Raw genomic sequence first — 21,315 nt, forward strand, 5'->3', positions numbered from 1 at the left:
ATTGTAACTAGCAACTTCTAATTCTATTTTATTACTTAATATTTTAATAATTTTTAAAAAGTTAAAAATTTTATTTTCTTATTTTTTTGTGTTTCAATTTTTCTATTTTTTTCAGGTAAAGTCTCAATAAAAATTAAAATTTTGGACTTTAAACAATGTTTTTATTTTCATTGATCTGAAAATGTACAAAAATATGCTTGTATGAAATTTACAATTATATGCTCATCACTGGGCTTCCATACTGTGAGTTCTTCTTGCGTTATTTTTAGAACGAACTTTTTCCAAAAAAATAGGTGACGTACTTGGCATCATATGCCGATGGGTGTACACTTGAAATGTCATGAATGTAGTCATATCAAATAAACTAGCTAACGGAAAGAATCAAACTAACTTGTATTATTTTAATGAAGTTCTACGGTAAAATTATCGACATAAAAAAAACAAATGGTTGTTTTTTAGTTTTACCCCATTCTGTTTGAATACACCTTATCGCTAATCCCGGCTGACCCAGCCGCTTGAACTTTTGACGCATACAACAATTGCTTTTCCATTGTGGCGTCAAATATTTTGTTTTATGACGTCAAAATTTTACGAGAACCTGTGTGATATCCAGTAATGGCGGACAAATAGCGATAAGGTGTATAGTCTTATATCCACGACTATAGGTGACACTACCATGTGTTACAGTCTGCAACGTTAGACACTACTGTCACTAGTCCAATGCCCCAGATTAGTAAAATTTTATTTGGACTATCAAGTATTTGGAAAATTGTGTTTAAGCACATAAGAAGATTGGTGGAATATTGGTGTTCGGATAGAAGTTCGAAAAGTTTTTGGTGCAGACTGATGTTTCAGTTGTTTGACAATGGAAAACTCTAAGAAATTTTTGTAACTTACCAACTTTTTGGGATAAAGTAAGCTCATCATTGAGCCATCCGCATAAAATATCTGTCATTTTCGTTTATTTAGTATGGAAAGCACGAAAAAGACATTAAACAGTATTCTTTACAAAACAGGCAACCATTTTAACGCACCGTTCTTCACCAAGGTAACCAAGTCAAACTCATTTGAAAGATCTCTTCTGATTGGTCTATTAACTTTTAAATTCGTATTGTCGCAAATATCAAGTGAATTATTTGATCAGGAAAACTAGATTTATTTCATCCAAATGTGACAAAAATGTAGAAATATTGTTTGAAATGATTTACTTGATACATAAAGTAAATATATAGAAAAATAAATCTTTTACGACTGCCGAAAGTGAGTTTACAAGATATTGCTCAATACCAACATCGAGCACTTGTCAAGTTAAAATGTTCCACAAACCGTTTAAAGTCAAAACACAGACAGCAATAAAAGGATCAGAAAGGTAAATGTGATCACAGTGTTTTCAAACTTATGCTTTCTAATAAATTAAAATGAGATAGGTAGGTGCTCCCTGATAAGCCCCTGAAAGTTGAACATCAACTCAAGCTACATAATGTAGGCTAAACTCTATGCAACACATCTCAGAGGCGGACCCAGAACCTTGATGTCGGGAGGGGGGAGGGGGAGGGCACAATGAACCAAAATTATATATATTTGTTTACAAATGTATATCTATGCAATCCTCAATCTTAAGGCCTGTTGGCACGAATTGTCCCAATGTACGGTTTTACTCTCTGGTGCGTTTTCCTCGATGTATTTTCTTCTCTGTGCTTTAAATTTGGTATGCGCTGGTTAAGATTGGGATTGAGGAACAGCAGTATTAAATCTGCCCGTTCTGTCAATGTAATGTGCCACTGTTTGTAATTTGGCTTTTGTCTCTTCTGTGTTTTCGTCGTCCAGTCTTGTTAGCATAGTAGCTAAATTCAAGTTTCTGACCCGACCTCTTTGGATATTTGGTGTAGCATATCTTCTTGTTCTTTTTCATAGTAGGGACACTCCAGAAGGAAATGTTGAGGCGTTTCAGGTGCTCCACAGTTGCATGACTCTATGGCGTTGGTTTGGCCTACTTGGTTAATGCAGACATGGGGGGTAATAGACGTATTTACACTTGTATGCAAATTTGTCCGCCATTATGTAAAATCACACAGGTTCCCGTGAACTTTAACATCGTAATTCAAAACATTTGACGTCACAAATGAAAAGTAATTGTTGCTTGATGTCAAAAGGTGATTCAAGAGTAGATCTAAGGTCATTCGTAGGCAAAATACAGCTAAATACCAAAAGTGTAAATATGTTTATGGTTGTGGTGTGTGTGTGTGTGTTTGGTGGAAAAAAGGGGGGGGGGGGCTGTAGGATCATTGTTTCTACATTTATATATCTTTCAATTCTTTACCATTTCACTTTATTTATTCTTTATTCTTTGATCTCTTTTATATTCGTCCGAAACATGCATGAAATATTAGCCACTGGACATTAAGTAAAGAACAATCAATTAATCTATTCTTTATATTTCATCATCTTTTTATTCTGTTTTTAGTCCCGCTCCTAATAAAAGCTTTTTGTCCTTTAATCTCTTATCTGTAAACCCAATTCATACATCATAAATAGTGACCCGTTCATTGCCTCATACATGGCCATACATGCATATGGTAATTGAAACAAGAAAAATATACTGTATGCTTGGACTAAAAGATAAATGTACATTTGTATTAGTCCCAGATTATATTATAAAGTAAGTATCATAAAAATACAATAGCATTCTATTGACGAATGTATATACATTAGACTACGCCAATTCATTTATTTAATTTTTTTGGGTGGGAAAGGGGGGTGGGCAAGAAGTTTTTAAAACAGATTGTTGATTTACTTTGGATAAAAGAAGGGGAAAATACCAATTCAGCTAAACAAATCTTGTATGATATTGAAAATTTTTATTTTGTTGTTGACGAAAGTCACATTAATATATATGAGACAGTTTCGAGAGAAAAAATACATTCACAAGAAATGGTAATGTGAGTATTTTGTTATGAAGACATATTCCATCTCAGAGTATCCCATTAATCGGTATCAACAGTCGTGACACTAAACATCTATTTGTATATATTCTTTTTAAACACAGATCATTTTAGTTGGTAATCTCTTTGATCACAAGATTTAACCTGTTAATCAATCTTAAAAAAAATATTGTATTAAAAACCAATTAGAAATATTCGTAGTATTTCTATCAAAATGTAGATGTAGTTTAAATACCAGCTTTTGGAAAGAGACATTACACATGTACACAAGTGTCAATATAAACACACCCACCGATAAGTTGTCATAAATCACGCAATGTTGAAGATTTTGTTAATTAACGGTCAGTTAAGAAGTCAAATCAAGCTGTACATTTCCGGTCTAGACAAGCAGATTGAGTAGCTATAAAATTATGTTAGAAATTTTTTTGGTGACCTAGACTGGGGGTGGGGGGGCACACGCCCCCTGTGCCCCTGTTAAATCCGCCACTGCATCTTGACCTGAAGATAACCTCTACATAATTAACAAATCCAAACATCTACATGTATCAATACAACTCAGACCATAAATAAAGCCAACTCTGACAAACATTTCAAAAAAGACAAAATAACTTAAGACAAAAGACATACAATGTAATTAGACATAAAGCTTTATTTAAAGTTGGTATATGCAATACATATAAGTACAAACCTCTTACTGCAACGTCATAAAGCCTAACTCATTTTCAGTTGGACTTAGAGAGAGAATTTATTGCTTTATTAAAACATAGAGCTGTTTTCTACTCAAGACGCTTATAAATTTATTTTTTTTCAATTTTAACGAGTTTGGTGCAAAAATTTATTTTATACTCTCCTAAAGTGAAATATCAGCTAAACGTTTTTAAAAAAGCAGTAGAATAATTTAAGTTTGTTAAATGAATTTAAAAAAAAAGATGGATTCACCACGTGATAAAGTAGAATATTGGATTTACTTTAAACCAATTATTTCAGAGCACTGCATTTTATTTTCAAGTGCTGCAAGGTATATGAAGGATACTTTTAATATAATATTTAATTATTTGAATATCACTCACTCTACTTTGTCGTAGTTGGCATTATAAAAGGCCATTTTGTCTTTATGACAGTTGGAGATGTCTAATTGACAGATTTCAGGTCAAATACAAAATATATGCAATGAGATTAAAATAGATAAAATAAAAATATATAATAGTCTAGATAACAAATTTAACAACAATCAATAAGACATATTTTGTTTTTTTAATTAAGTTTTATGAGTAATAAAGATAAGAAGAAATTTGATATCACATTAAACAAACAAATCATTATGATAATTTTTTTGTAAATTCATACAACTTACATGTGAAACATAACATTTTATTATTTATAATCATTCAAATAGTCTAAACTTTCTTGTGATGCTTTGTCTGGGTTGACTCTCATGAAGGAAAGTTTTTCTTGTTGGAGTAAGAGTACATGATGATAAAACCAATCATTTGAACCATTTTATAGCTGATCTGAGTTAAATATAAAGTCATTGATGATAACATTTTGGTTTAGCAATAGTCATGTTAGTCATGCAATTAGGTAACTCTTGACTTTTCGAAATAATGATTGATACATGATAGTCAGGAATGCATTCTGATTGAAAATAGATACATTATGAATTACTGTTTCAAAGTATTACCTTGGACTAATATTACATTAGTTTATGCTGTATACAAAATGGCATCATAACTTAACCATGATAACTGATTATTCAATTCTAGGAAAAGAGTTAGAAATGACATTGAAAAGTTATTCCCTAATCTGCAACCAGCAGATTTGCTTCAGATTATTCCAGCCAAAGATGAGATGACAGTGGCCAAAATCTATACCCACTCTGGGGAAAGTTTGGTGATTTATTGTGTTCAGAAGAATCCTGTGTTTATAGAAGTATTTAAAGAATTGATACCCTCTATTTATACCATGTGGAAGTTCCCAGAGTTGTTACCTGTGTTCAGGACATATCCTCCTGTATTCTCTAAATTAAAGGGTGGAGCAGGTAAAGAAATTAATCTCTTGAATTGAAATAATAATTTGACTTCTCTGTAATAAATATTAAATCATGGTGAAACTTTTATAGGTGTGTCAGTTTCATTTACTTTTTCTGAAGCCTCATAAAATGTTGTCTTTTTTTATTTAGAAAACTGTAAAGACAAACCTCTTTTGAGAGAATCTTACAATTTTTCTGTCCCATTAACTATTATTTAACAAAAAAATAAATAATATAATGTTTAAAGAAAATGTTACACCTGAAAGATGCATGCAACAAACAGACTGATAGGTAAATCCTTGAACTTAATTTGAAGTGCAATATTTTATACCCAGTTTTTATACGACCGCAAAAATTTTAATTTTTTGGTCGTATATTGCTATCACGTTGGCGTCGTCTTCGTCGTCGTCCGAATACTTTTAGTTTTCGCACTCTAACTTTAGTAAAAGTGAATAGAAATCAATGAAATTTTAACACAAGGTTTATGACCACAAAAAGAAGGTTGGGATTGATTTTGGGAGTTTTGGTCCCAACATTTTAGGAATTAGGGGCCAAAAAGGGCCCAAATAAGCATTTTCTTGGTTTTCGCACTATAACTTTAGTTTAAGTAAATAGAAATCTATGAAATTTTGACACAAGGTTTATGACCACATAAGGAAGGTTGGGATTGATTTTGGGAGTTTTGGTTCCAACAGTTTAGGAATTAAGGGCCAAAAAAGGGCCCAAATAAGCATTATTCTTGGTTTTCGCACAATAACTTTAGTATAAGTAAATAGAAATCAATGAAATTTTAACACAAGGTTTATGACCACAAAAGGAAGGTTGGGATTGATTTTTGGAGTTGAGGTCACAACAGTTTATGAATTAGGGGCCAAAAAGGGGCCCAAATAAGCATTATTCTTGGTTTTTGCACCATAACTTTAGTATAAGTAAATAGAAATCTATGAAATTTAAACACAAGGTTTATGACCATAAAAGGAAGGTTGGGTTTGATTTTGGGAGTTTTGGTCCTAACAGTTTAGGAATAAGGGGCCCAAAGGGTCCAAAATTGAACTTTGTGTGATTTCATCAAAAATTGAATAATTGGGGTTCTTTGATATGCCGAATCTAACTATGTATGTAGATTCTTAATTTTTGGTCCCGTTTTCAAATTGGTCTACATTAAGGTCCAAAGGGTCCAAAATTAAACTTAGTTTGATTTTAACAAAAATTGAATCCTTGGGGTTCTTTGATATGCTGAATTTAAAAATGTACTTAGATTTTTAATTATTGGCCTAGTTTTCAAGTTGGTCCAAATGGGGTTCCAAAATTAAACTTTGTTTGATTTCATCAAAAATTGAATAAATGGGTTCTTTGATATGCCAAATCTAACTGTGTATGTAGATTCTTAATTTTTGGTCCAGTTTTCAAATTGGTCTACATTAAGGTCCAAAGGGTCCAAAATTAAACTAAGTTTGATTTTAACAAAATTTAAATTCTTGGGCTTATTTGATATGCTTTATCTAAATATGTACTTTGATTTTTGATTATGGGCCCAGTTTTCAAGTTGGTCCAAATCAGGATTCCATATCAAGTATTGTGCAATAGCAAGAAATTTTCAATTGCACAGTATTGCACAATAGCAAGAAATATCTAATTGCACAATATTGTGCAATAGCAATTAATTTTCAATTGGAGTTATCTTTCTTTGTATAGAATAGTAGTTGATAATATATGTTGGAAATTTGCCAGACATGACTATGATGTCATTTTCTATTTTTATTTGCCAATAACTTTATGTAAATAACTTCATTGGAAATTTGCCAATATAAAATGTTGCTGATGAAGCTTTTTTTCCTTATCTTATCTAAAATGTTTTTAGATAATGTATGTTGGACATTTGCCAGACATGACTATGATGTCATTTTCTATTTTTATTTGCCAATAACTTTATGTAAATAACTTCATTGGAAATTTGCCAATATAAAATGTTGCTGATGAAGTTTTTTTTTATTGTTTTATACAATAAACAATGTATATTCACTTTTACTACCAACCAATCTTTACCATTCAGTGATAACAAGCACTTTATTTTACATTTTAATATTTTATGATGTATTTAAAAGAGTAGTTATTGTTGCAAACTCCATTAGAAATTTGAATTGATATCAGTTTTGGAGAAAGGGAAACGGGGATGTGAAAAAAAAGGGGGGGGGGGGGTTTAAATTTTTCTCATTTCAGATTTCATAAATAAAAAGAAAATTTCTTCAAACATTTTTTTGAGAGGATTAATATTCAACAGCATAGTGAATTGCTCAAAGGCAAAAACAAACTTTTAAGTTCATTAGACCACATTCATTCTGTGTCAGAAACCTATGCTGTGTCAACTATTTAATTTTAGATTTAAAAAGTTTGAAGAAGAAATCTTTAATTGATTTGTAAAATCTTGACATTTGTTTTGTGTAAAAAAAAAACATGTAATGTCAAAAATTTGATCACAATCCAAATTCAGAGCTGTATCACGCTTGAATGTTTTGTCCATACTTGCCCCAACTGTTCAGGGTTCGACCTCTGCGGTCGTATAAAGCTGCGCCCTGCGGAGCACCTGGTTTTTATTGTTTTATACAATAAACAATGTATATTCACTTTTACTACCAACCAATCTTTACCATTCAGTGATAACAAGCACTTTATTTTACATTTTAATATTTTATGATGTATTTAAGAGAGTAGTTATTGTTGCAAACTCCATTAGAAATTTGAATTGATATCAGTTTTGGAAAAAGGGAAATGGGGATGTGAAAAAAAAGGGGGGGGGGTTTTAAATTTTTCTCATTTCAGATTTCATAAATAAAAAGAAAATTTCTTCAAACATTTTTTTGAGAGGATTAATATTCAACAGCATAGTGAATTGCTCAAAGGCAAAAAAAAACTTTTAAGTTCATTAGACCACATTCATTCTGTGTCAGAAACCTATGCTGTGTCAACTATTTAATTTTAGATTTAAAAAGTTTGAAGAAGAAATCTTTAATTGATTTGTAAAATCTTGACATTTGTTTTGTGTAAAAAAAACCCATGTAATGTCAAAAATTTGATCACAATCCAAATTCAGAGCTGTATCATGCTTGAATGTTTTGTCCATACTTGCCCCAACTGTTCAGGGTTCGACCTCTGCGGTCGTATAAAGCTGCGCCCTGCGGAGCACCTGGTTGAGTTTTATATGAGTGTAATAAAACAATTGAATTATTAATAGCATTTAGACACAAGCTGTTAACTTATATAAGTTCGTTTTCTGATACAAATAAAAACATTTTGTAAATTTTGAAGAATGAAAAATGAAATGTTTCCATTTTATTAAAGATGTTGGAATATCCATATGTTCCTGAGATAACAAAGCAAAACAAACAGAATTTTGAGATTCCTATTTTTCATTTCAGACTTGATGTTGCCTGGAGTTATTGTTGAAGGGGAAGTTACTCCATATACATTTAGAAATATCAAAAAAGGAGACCTATGCAGTGTGTGTCTCCTTGGAAATAAGTAAGTTTTAATGATGACCAAATGCTTGCTTCAGTAATTTATTAGAATTTTAATCAGATTAAAATTACATGCTGAAAATACATCTACAATCATGACATGTAAGAAACAATCACAGTAGTAGTGATGCATTTTGTCCTTATATTTATACTGAACAAAATTCAACAAATATATTGCCATGCACATGTTTCTGTTTGTTATGTTGCCTTATAACATATTGAAATGAAAATAAATTAAAAATTTCTTATATTGAAGTTATTTCTCTGTGCTTACACTTTTTATTAACACTTTATTTTTCACATACACTGTTTTTATCTTCCTATTTCAAAATATAATTCTAGGTGAATTTCAAGATTCATTTTCTTTCAGGATAATTTGTTTTGATAAATAGCAGGTATTGTATTCTAGGGTTTTACTTTTAATTTACCAGAGGGTTTTCTCAGAATAAATTGATTGTTTCCATTTAAGAATGTTACATGTAGGGTTAAGAATGAGAGCATGAATTTGTTTGAAATTATTTCTTTTGTATTGTTTTATGTTCAGATTTTAATTTATACAACTGAAAGTTCCTGGTTGTCAATTAGAAGTAATTTACTGCCATCTGGTGATCAATAATTTGATTTCTCTGGTAGTGAAAGTGTTAAACAACACTGAAAATTCTTCTTCTGTTACATCAGAGTGCCTGGAAGCAGACAATATCAATAAATATATATCCATTGTCAATACAATGTCATTTTCAATGAACAATTATGAGAAATTAAAAAGGACCAAAACTATTTAGGTGTAATACCACCAAATCATGGTACGTCACATCCGGTTGTATACAAAAATAGGTCGAAAAAATATTCCCTTGTATATGACAGTTGTAGGTAATTAATTCTACCTTTTATTGCAGTAAAAACATTTCTGTGTCATAAACATATGTCTTGGGTATTTGAAAACACCATTATTTTTTATTTGGGATTTCTATAGAAAATTTTGTAATCTTAAGGTTACATGGTGACTAAACCTTGTACGCAGATAAAATAAGGGGAGAAATTTTATTGGTTAAATTCCAATGATGGTTATTTTCTTAGGCCAAATAAAAATATATGTGTGGTTCCAGTTACATCTGAAAAAAAGTTAGGGTAGGTAGGTAGGGATTTTTTTTTATTTTATGTTTTTTTTTTTTACATTGAGTCTATGGGAGGAACATTCTGACTTTAACAGTGCTTAATGAAAAATGACAATAAAATCTTTAGGGTAGGCTATTTTTAAGCCGAAAAAAAGGGACGGTAGGGTTACTGGAAGCACACATATATTTTTATTTGGCCTTATATGCAATGAAATGTTATGTGAATTTTTTCTATAGTACTGGACAGCATAAAACTTTACTCATGCCAAATATTTCTTTATTTGAAACAAAGATAAATTCTGCACATTTTTTTGAAAAGTGCAAATTTAACAAAGACTAATATTGGAAAATCAATGGTGGTATTACACCTTTATAAATATTTTATGACATCCTTGTCAATTTATAATTGTATACAGTTGTCTTATTGGCATGTACCAATCATACCCCATATCAAATATTTACGTGATAACTCAAGTATATATTAAGTTTTAAAAAAGTATGTAGAACAAATAAAAACTGACATTGTTACAAGCAGCTATAGGTCATAATGTAGCCTTCAACAAGGAGAAAAACAGATACTGTGTAGTGCACAATTAAATGTCCTGAAACAACAAACTGACTGGGAAACATTTCAAATGAAAGTGGAAAGGGATTAATATAAGTTGCAAAACTTGTTTCCCAATCCACTATAAATAAGTATGTGTAAACTAACTAAATGTCAGAACAAACAGCTTTGATTTATGCTAAAACAATACACTAAAAACTATCTTTATATGACAGACAGCAACCAACAACAACCACTAGATAACAGGCTCATGAAGGTTCATAAAGATTTTGGCTGTATTCAACATGTTTGTGATCGATCAATTCAACCCTTTTTTTTGGGACAGTGGTATAAAGGTACAACATAAAAAACAAACTTGAATCATTTGATGAGCATGAATAAAAAAAAAAATAAGGAAAAGATGAATTCTATGGTACATTGGAAGTATGGTGCTTCTTGTGTGAAAAGTAGCACATTAAACAAGTTTTATGTACTGTGATGCATAATATGATAACCAAATCTATCAGCTGATTAACTAGAGGCTCTAAAGAGCCTGTGTCGCTCACCTTGGTCTATGTGAATATTAAAGGAAGCAAATGGATTCATGACAAAATTGTGTTTTGGTGATGGTGACGTGTTTGTACATCTTACTTTACTGAACATTCTTGCTGCTTAAAATTATCTCTATCTATAATGAACTTGGCCCATTAGTTTCAGTGGAAAATGTTAGTAAAAATTTACAAATTTTATGAAAATTGTTAAAAATTGACTATAAAGAACATTAACTCCTAAGGGGGTCAATTGACCATTTCGGTCATGTTGACTTATTTGTAAATCTTACTTTACTGAACATTATTGTTGTTTACAGTTTATCTCTATCAATAATAATATTCAAGATAATGACCAAAAACAGCAAAATTTCCTTAAAACTAACAATTCAGGGTCAGCAACCCAACAACAGGTTGTCCGATTCATCTAAAAATTTCAGAGCAGATAAATGTTGACCTGATAAACAATTTTACCCCATGTCAGATTTGCTCTAAATGCTTTGGGTTTTGAGTTATAAGCCAAAAACTGCATTTTACCCCATGTTCTATTTTTAGCCATGGTGGCCATCTTGGTTGGATGGCCGGGTCACCGGACACATTTTTCAAACTACTAACCCAAAAGATGATTGTGGCCAAGTTTGGATTAATTTGGCCAAGTAGTTTCAGAGGAGAAGATTTTTGTAAAAGATTACTAAGATTTACGAAAAATGGTTAAAAATTGACTATAAAGGGCAATAACTCCTAAAGGGGTCAACTGACCATTTCAGTCATGTTGACTTATTATACCCCACGCAACGAAGTTGCGGAGGGTATAATGTTTTTGACCCGTCCGTCCGTCCGTCCGTCCGTCCGTCCGTCCGTCCGTCCGTCCGTCCGTCCGTCAGTTCGTCAGTCCGTCAGTCCGTCAGTCCTGTTTCTTGTCATCGCAACTCCTCTCAAACCACACAACAGAATTTCACTAAACCTTTTCAGATAATAAGGACATGCTATGTAGTTGTGCATATCGACGGGAAGTTGCGATTCAATTTTTTTTCTAGGAGTTACGCCCCTTTGAACTTATTTACTTTAATGTACTACTGCAACAGTTTGTCATCGCAACTCCTCTCAAACCACACTACAGAATTTCACGAAACCTTTTCAGATAATAAGGACAAACTATGTAGTTGTGCATATCGACGGGAAATTGCAATTCAATTTTTTTTCTAGGAGTTACGCCCCTTTGAACTTATTTACTTTAATGTACTACTGCAACAGTTTGTCATCACAACTCCTCTCAAACCACACAACAGAATTTCATGAAACCTTTTCCGATAATAAGGACATACTATGTAGTTGTGCATATCGACGGGAAATTGCGATTCAATTTTTTTTTCTAGGAGTTACGCCCCTTTGAACTTATTTCCTTTAATGTACTAAAATGTACTGCAACATTTTGTCATCACAACTCCTCTCAAACCACACAACAGAATTTCACAAAACTTTTTCAGATAATAAGGACATACTATGTAGTTGTGAATATCGACGGGAAATTGCGATTCAATTTTTTTTCTAGGAGTTACGCCCCTTTGAACTTATTTACTTTAATGTATTACTGCAACAGTTTGTCATCGCAACTCCTCTCAAACCACACAACAGAATTTCACGAAACCTTTTCAGATAATAAGGACATACTATGTAGTTGTGCATATCGACGGGAAATTGCGATTCAATTTTTTTTCTAGGAGTTACGCCCCTTTGAACTTATTTCCTTTAATGTACTACTGCAACAGTTTGTCATCGCAACTCCTCTCAAACCACACAACAGAATTTCATGAAACTTTGTAGATAATAAGGACATACTATGTAGATGTGCATATCAACAGGAAATTACGGTTCAATTTTTTTTCTAGGAGTTATGCCCCTTTGAACTTATTTGCCTCAATGTACTTCTGCAACAGTTTGTCATCTCAACTCCTCTGAAAACACACAACAGAATTTCATGAAATTTTGTAGATAATAAGGACATACTATGTATATTGACAGGAAATTATTATTCAATATTTTTTCTTATACAATTTTTTTTTCTTATACTTATTTAATTTCTCCAATGACAATGTGGGGACGTGGGGTATGTGAGCGTGCTCACTAAGGTTCTTTATTTGTAAATCTTACTTTGGTGAACATTATTGCTGTTTATAGTTTATCTCTATCTATAATAATATTCAAGATAATAACCAAAAAGAGCAAAATTTCCTTAAAATTACTAATTCAGGGCCAGCAACCCACCAACGGGTTGTCCGATTCATCTGAAAATTTCAGGGCAGATAGATCTTGAACTGATAAATAATTTTACCCCATGTCAGATTTGCTCTAAATGCTTTGGGTTTTGAGTTATAAGCCAAAAACTGCATTTTACCCCATGTTCTATTTTTAGCCATGGTGGCCATCTTGGTTTGATGGCCGGGTCACCGGACACATTTTTCAAACTACTAACCCAAAAGATGATTGTGGCCAAGTTTGGATTAATTTGGCCAAGTAGTTTCAGAGGAGAAGATTTTTGTAAAATATTACTAAGATTTACGAAAAATGGTTAAAAATTGACTATAAAGGGCAATAACTCCTAAAGGGGTCAACTGACCATTTCAGTCATGTTGACTTATTTGTAAATCTTACTTTGCTGAACATTATTGCTGTTTACTGTTTATCTCTATCTATAATAATATTCAAGATAATAACCAAAAACAGCAAAATTTCCTTAAAATTACTAATTCAGGGGCAGCAACCCAAAACGGGTTATCCGATTCATCTGAAAATTTCAGGGCAGATAGATCTTCACCTGTTTAACAATTCTACTCCATGTCAGATTTGCTCTAAATGCTTTGGTTTTTGAGTTATAAGCCAAAAACTGCATTTTACCCCTATGTTCTATTTTTAGCCATGGTGGCCATCTTGGATGGTTGGCCGGGTCACCGGACACATTTTTTAAACTAGATACCCCAATGATGATTGTGGCCAAGTTTGGTTTAATTTGGCCCAGTAGTTTCAGAGGAAAAGATTATTGTAAAAGTTAACGACGACGACGGACGACGCCGGATGCCGGACGCCAAGTGATGAGAAAAGCTCACTTGGCCTTTTAGGCCAGGTGAGCTAAAAATGAGAGCAGTGCAGGACTTGACCTTTTTATAAAGTTTTTGTAGTAATCCCAATAAACATTTTTTTTGTTGTAGAGCCCCAGTTGCCGTAGGTAGAGCTGCTTTGTCAGGCAGTGACATGTTTGATTCAGCTATGCGTGGTAAAGGTGTACAGATAGTACATTTATTTGGAGATGACCTGTGGTACAGTTATTTTATTGTTTATGTTTTTTTCGTTTCCTCATATTAAACAACAATAATTTTATAAAATTATTAGTAATATATATATTCTAATCCAAGATGTGAAATGTAGGCTCAATTGATCTACAATCTTTCCACTCTTTATGATAATAATATAAAAATAATTAGAAAGTTCCTCATCAGTATCTATGCTGGTCGACTTCAAAAAAGACAAAGAGAGCTATTTAATTATTATGAATTTTATTAGTACATAATGTTGAAGATATTTTCTGACACAAAAGTTCTGACTTATGCCTTGTTCGGTTTAGACAAAGTACATAGTACATTTAGGTATTTTCTTACTCTTTTGACATATATACATGGACAGACTTGTTTTCTTTCTGTTCACTGACACTGTTTTGATCTTATGATTATCTGTAGGTCATTTGGAGATAAATCTCCCATACCAGTTATACCTGATGGCATGTTCATGGCGAATGAAGATAGTGATTCAGATGAGAATGAACAGTCAAGTTGTACAAAGATGGATCAGCAAAATGGTGATTCAAAAGTGACAGGTGATTCAGGAATTGACAGTCGGTCAAATGAACAACAATCATATAACTCTGGTGATGCGACAGGAAACCAGAATGACAATGGGGTGCCTGAGCAAGTCATAAATAAATGTAGTGGAAGTCTACACAAATTAGATCTGAAAAACAGTTCAAACAACACTGAAGAGGAAGTGATGGACTTATTAGGTATATTATGATAAAGAAAAAATTAATTACTCAACTGGAAATTTTTAAGATATGTGTGTTTTGAAAATACCATTTAATGGACCTGTAGGAAGGAAATAATAAGATTTTTTTCAGCAGCTGATAAAAGTACATTGTATATGAATAAATTACATGTCTATTTGTACAAAATTTCAAGTTTTAATTGGGTTTATTTGTCTGAAAGTAGACACTAAGATCTGTTTTTATGCCTATCCTTTCTTGCTTACAGCATATACTTATCTGTTTCATTCCCCCTTTTAAGACTTTGTATGTACTTTTTTTTTGTAGATAATATGGATGAGTTGTTAGATGTTTGTTTTAAGTGTGCAATAAAGTCATCAGTAAAGAAGTCAGATTTACCCTTACTCACAAGTGCTTTCTTTAAAAACCATATGGTTAAATTTTGGTAAGTTACTTTTAGTTTGCCTAAACATAGTTTACATAAATGTTAGTTTGCCTAAACATAGTTTACATAAATGTTAGTTGGCCTAAAGATAATTTACATAAATGATAACATCTATGTGCATGTCTACAGCCAGTTTGCAGAAACTAATTAGCATACAAAGATATAATAAAGTATGTAGTTACACCTAGAAGAGACTGAACATGACAAAGAAATTATTGTTAAGTGAGATTATATGACCCATGTTGCATTTGCCCTGCTATTAAATTGAAGAAGAAAAGTCAGTTATAAGGGAAAAGAGAGAATGATCATACAATTTTGTGTAAGTCGTATTCCCCACCAAAGGAAGTAAAAGGATATTTTGTGGTCAGATATATACATTTGTCCATCCTGTATAAGGTTAAACTTTTGGTTTAAAACTTGAAATTTAGTTCATTATGTCTTTAATTTAGTCCCCAACTACCTTAAATGTATCTTTATAAGAAAAGGTCAATAAAAAATGCATTAATTTCTTAAAAAGAAAGATTTTACTGTGTTTCAGTCCACCAGGAAAATTGTTAGATGTCAAGAAGTCAAGTTATAAAAAGGTAATCATTTGGTGTAATTAAAGATCAACATTGAGGTTTTGCTTTTTTACAATAATAACGATTGTTATTATTTGTAGAATTTAAGATAAGAAATAAGTGATTATATGTGGTATATTTGTTTACTAAATAAAGATTTGTATGCTAGGATGTTTTAAAATTTGCTCCCCTTGGTTTGTGTATGATATCTTAATTAAAGGAAGGTTTTTTTTTATAAATATGAACAATTTTATGGCAGTCAGTTTCATTGCAAACCAAACTGTTGCAAGTATCTTGAAAGCATTATCACCTGGTGTTAGAGCAACTGTACAGTGCCTTTCTGTCCATGCATACATCAAGTCTTAAACAAATATCACAGTGTTGATATTTCTTTAAGTCCAGTGGCAAATATATATGATGTTATCAGGATTACAAATTATCATAAAATTCTGGGGAAAGATCGTAAAAATTAAAATGTAGTAAAAAAGGACTATAATATTCTCACTATTACTGATAGGCAAATCTCCAAATTGATATACTATTGAAATAATAGATTTTTGTCCAAATACAAATAAATGCAATTATCTATAATCTTACAACTAATGGAAGTTGAACTTGAATAAAGAAGATTTTTTCTTTCCAGTTATCCAAATTTTTACAAAAGATGCAGAAGGATGGTTATATAAAAGTAAAAGAGTTATCAAAGGGTGCTGACAGTATAGTGGAAGTAGATAAATCTCAGTATGTAAACAAATTATAACACCTTTTAAAAAAACTGCTTGACAGGACATGAAGATGCTATATTATTAGTATTTAAGTTTGTGGTGTTTTTTCGGTACCAGAACATGAAATGAACTATTTTCTAATTACGCCATTCGCAGCTCCTGGAAATTTACTTGGTTTAATAACAGAATTCAACTGAACTTGTACCGATTTTTGGACAAGAGATAAAGTTGTGCATCTCCAATCTTAATTTTTGATCTGAATGATTTTTCTGGTTTTTATACTGAAACATGAACTAAACCATTTATTCTTGTATTTTGTGGAAATGTCCTGTGAAATCTGTCTTTATTAGGAGAATCACACATTTCTATCAACTAAATTCTTTTAAACTTCATATTTACAGATTGCGTGATTTTGAGCTACCAATTGAGATAGATTCAGATCCAGTACAGCCTCTAACGTCTGAAGCAGAATTTGCGCTTCCTAAGCTGACAGAGATGTATTCAGTTACTTCTGCTGTATTGCCTTTGTTTAAACCTAATGGTCTGAGGTATATACATATGTAAACATCTATATATTGGATCAATGCTAAAAGCCCTATAGCAATAGACCTTATTAGCCTTAAGAATAAAAGAAAATCTTGGATATACACAAATGTGATAGCAACCGTGTGACAAATTAACACCAAAAAGATATATAAGACCAGCTACAAAATAGGTTAAATAGTCGGATTCAGAAACTTTATTGATTTCGGATTTACATAAATACACCATTTTGCTAAAAAAATGGAGATAGCTCAAGTTGGTCTTACTGTATAACTCTTTCATGGCAGTTAGAATACAAATAACCATAAATGTATACAGAGATACTGAAAACTAATTTCTTACTATCATACATATGTGTGTGACATGGATAAAAAAAATTTAGATTTGCCATACTCTGTCATGAATTTATAAAACTATGGATATTTCTGACATAAGGTTTTCACACACTCATTGTATTGCCATGTTGGTTTCGAATTAACCTAATAGAGTTGTTTATTCATACTATGCTGACATTTGTTATTACTTTCAGGAAAGGAAGTGCTGTAGCAATGACTGATATCAGAAGTTATATAGATGAGTATGTGAGAAGTAACGACCTACAAAGTGATAGTAAAAAAAGGTATGTATTGCATTAGTCCTTTGATAACTTTAACTTATTTGACCCAAAAGAATCCTTTCAAATGAACAATCTCAGTGTAATTCGGAAATTATAATTTGGCCCTTTTAAGATTTGACTATTCATACTCAAAAACGGAAATTGGTTAACTGCTTTAAATATTATATCAATAGTTTTTTCAATACAATGCAAATTTCATTGACAAAGACATATAATTTTAAAGACAATTTGTAGGACAGGATTTGGAGAAATGTTAGTTTTAAGCCAAAATTGCTGTACTTTTATATGTGTATTCAATGCATTTGTACTCCTATTTTCCATATATTTATTTTTTATACCTCCGAAAGATAAAATTTATATATATAATGTTTTGCTCACCAAAGGTACGTCTGTTTAGAGTAGCAGCTGTAATTACTTTAGTTATTATTTTTCAGTCAAGTACAGTTAGATCCTATTATAGCAGATATATTGCTCACCAAAGGAGAAAATAACATTACACATTTGTCATGGGAAGAATTGTTTAAAAGGTAAATATTTCCTTGAATTAGTGAATATTACTGAAGAACTGATATTCTGATACAAAATTTGATTCATATTTGAAAAAGAGAGAATCGAAAATGTACAACAAATTTCTGACATTTTGTAATTTAATTTGTAGTGCCAATTACACACTAGAGTGAAAACAATTTGATATATTTTTCTCCAACTGTTGCATATATGAATAAAAGGTGATTTAGGTTATATATTAGTGAGACAAAAACCACACAACAGTGTACCAGTGAAATTAATTTCAATTGTCAGGTATTAATAAAAGTTCTTTTTGTTTCAGAATATTAAGTAAAATGCAACCAGTTTTATGTATTGAACACGCTGGTCAGCCTCCTACGTATCAGAAAGGAAAAGTTGAAGGAATTAAGCTTGATATACAACAGAGAGCTAGCAACAAAAAGGTGAAATACTTTCATGATTAGATATGGTGGTATTATGAAAATTAATAGAATGTTCACTTTTAAAAGCATGCAGTCTTTTATGGTAAAACAAATATTTTGACCAATGTATCAGTGCACACTTTTACCATATAATAAAACGATCTCAGGCAAAGTTAATATAATTGGACAGTGTTTAAAAGTAGAAGAAAAACTTTTTCGAAATAGAAATGTTATTATTTTCTAACATTTATGTGCAGTTCAATAATTTTTAAACGCATACAAAATTTCAAAAAATCCTAGCCCTAAAGGAGAACATATATGAATCTACACTGTAGAAGTTAACCTCTAGATGTCTTGTTTATTGTGTTGTTGAGTTGTGTCTTGATGTTTCCTTTTATCAGCAAAAGAACATCAAGTTATTTCACAGTGCCTAAACATAGAGCAATTTCATGATATGTGAACAAACACAATTAAAAAAAGATTCCTGTTTCAAAAGATTTATCTGGTTTTGATATAACATAAATTATCATGTGTATTTACATATTTATACAAAATAACATTGCAGAGATGTTGTTCAAGGATGTACTGAGGTAAGGTTTTGGAATAAGTGTCAAATGTTTGGACTCCTTAGTGTTTTTCCATACGATACAAGGTAAAATATTCTGCCCCATACCACTTATTTATCTTTTAACATAAGACTAAGTAGCTTATAAAAGGTCATTTGACAAAATTTAAGCAGTTTCTTCATTTTCTTTCTTTTGATTTGACACTCAAATAATACCAATGCAAATATAAGGTCAGAGTCAGCCTTTTCCCGCCATATTTTATACACCAAATATCTCAAAAAGGAGCTCCATGACCTATCAATGCGTTTAGCTTATTTCGAACCTTAACTAATGCTCTTCCAGCTTAAAGTATCAATTTTGAATTCTTGATTTATTTAAATTTTACCCTAGATCACCTAGGTACATCCTTAAAGAACTTGACAACAAACAAATTTTTAAATTATTGCAAATTTACAATGTTGCATTTTTTGCAATAATTTCTGAATTTACAGTAATTAGGGATTGAAATGCAGATGTATATGTTTTATTACACTGCCTATACCAAGTATAACAAAAATTTAAAGAAAATGTTGTGTTGTTTTTGTAGGTAACCCTCATAGAAAATATAGAAACCTTTGGAATAGACCCAAAAGAATTAGCCCACACAGTACAGGTTGGAATGGCTTGTAGTGCTACAATATCTCCGCTACCACAGAAAAATAAAGGAGTACAGATTGTTATACAAGGCAATCAAATCAGTTACATAGCTGATTTGTTATTAAGTATGTACTGCATAATTATATGATTGCATGAAAAAACTATTGACCCATATTGAACCAGATATATTTATTGGCATGTACAGATGAGATCCATCTTACCAACTTTTAACATCAAAAAGCCCATTTCTTATACTGTGGATTGATAGATTATCGATGATTACCTCAACGAGATTGATTTTCTCGCTTGAGCCGGGACAGCGAAAACGAGAAAGGCAATCGAGTTGAAATGAACAATGATAATCTTTTTATCGCTATTTTACCTATGACGTCGTTGTCAATTTCATGTCAATTTGATGTCAATTTCGTTAGCAACGCCACGTGCATGCTTAGTTTCTAGCGATAATTTTCCATCTCAAGCGAGTAACATGATATGAAAATTATCACAAAAAAAGATCAAAGGAAAAATGCACAAAATAGCGATAATCATTATTATTCGTTGGATGCAAATTTTAATGGATTTTGTGGGTACAAGTTAACCACGAAATTAAATGTTCAACAAATGACATATTTTGTATATGCTTGTATGCATACTTCGACAAAATCATGAGAGTAAAATATCCATGAACATGAAAATTTACCTTAATCCAAGAAAATTGATATTCATTAAAATAAATGAATCTACAGTAAGTTAAAAAAAAATGGTGGTGGTTTAAATAACTACTACATGTATCAGCAAAAGATTCTTTGGGGCAATAGCAAAGCTCATATGACTTATTTCTATTTGTACTCATTACTTGACAGTACTGTTGTTCCTGTAAAATTTTTACATCACAAAAAGTCAGATGCCACTGAAGAAAATTGTATGACATCAATAGTTCAAGTGTAAAAAAATCTTAAGGCAAAGAGTGTCAAATTCCCAAATAGTGATAAGGGCCATTGGTGTTCTCACCAGACAGTAAAAACAACCTTGACTAATCTAAAAGAATTGATAAATGTAATGAAATAGTATCAAGACAAACAGGTTCTGTCTCTCAGTCTGTAAAAATGCTTTATCTAAAAAATTTAAGAATCTGATCAAATTTTCAAAATATGTTCAGTTTTGATAAAAATTATGTTGATGCAGCCAAATGTGTATTAATATTTGTTTGTCTTTATTATATTTAAGTGAGACAGAATAGACATAGAATGACAGGTGTTCAAAATGTCTCTAATGTTTTTTTCATAACCAAATCACATGAATTGAACATAGTTCTTGACAAATATTGATAATACTAATAGTAGAATTGTTTATCTTAACCTTTTAGTACAATTTTAAATGGAAAATTATGATAAACTCAGAACACATTCATGATTCAAGGAGCTTGCTTATTCATTGTATTTGTATACTTTTATTTGCAGATAAATACAAAGTTCCAAGGAAATACATTAACGGAATGGAAAAAGCACCAAAAAGAAGATGAGACATAGATTTTTATTTATTTCTTTTATTAATAAAGAATCAACATTTTAA

General features: G+C 31.4%; 2 protein-coding genes across 5 annotated transcripts in view; one reads left to right on the forward strand and one right to left on the reverse strand.

Moving 5' to 3' along the window:
- The window catches only part of LOC143047451 (sperm flagellar protein 2-like), a 38,525-nt gene extending 37,466 nt beyond the window's left edge, over positions 1 to 1,059 (reverse strand). For all 4 annotated transcript variants that reach the window (XM_076220526.1, XM_076220533.1, XM_076220520.1 and 1 more), the window contains exon 1: positions 898 to 1,059. In XM_076220526.1, coding sequence (XP_076076641.1) covers positions 898 to 955 — 58 coding nt within the window. In that variant the 5' untranslated portion in view covers positions 956 to 1,059. The remainder of the gene's footprint in view (positions 1 to 897) is intronic.
- A 177-nt stretch (positions 1,060 to 1,236) lies between these two features.
- Positions 1,237 to 21,315, forward strand: LOC143047483 (eukaryotic translation initiation factor 2D-like). The gene is made up of 14 exons (XM_076220543.1): positions 1,237 to 1,369; positions 4,706 to 4,980; positions 8,388 to 8,490; positions 13,900 to 14,007; positions 14,425 to 14,744; positions 15,051 to 15,168; positions 15,707 to 15,752; positions 16,372 to 16,469; positions 16,855 to 17,001; positions 17,526 to 17,615; positions 18,047 to 18,139; positions 18,442 to 18,562; positions 19,694 to 19,868; positions 21,204 to 21,315. The coding sequence occupies exons 1-14, from the start codon at positions 1,314 to 1,316 to the stop codon at positions 21,263 to 21,265; spliced, it is 1,812 nt and encodes a 603-aa protein (XP_076076658.1). The 5' UTR covers positions 1,237 to 1,313; the 3' UTR covers positions 21,266 to 21,315.

This window comes from Mytilus galloprovincialis, chromosome 1, assembly GCF_965363235.1.
Source record: "Mytilus galloprovincialis chromosome 1, xbMytGall1.hap1.1, whole genome shotgun sequence".
In the NCBI taxonomy this organism is placed as follows: domain Eukaryota; kingdom Metazoa; phylum Mollusca; class Bivalvia; order Mytilida; family Mytilidae; genus Mytilus; species Mytilus galloprovincialis.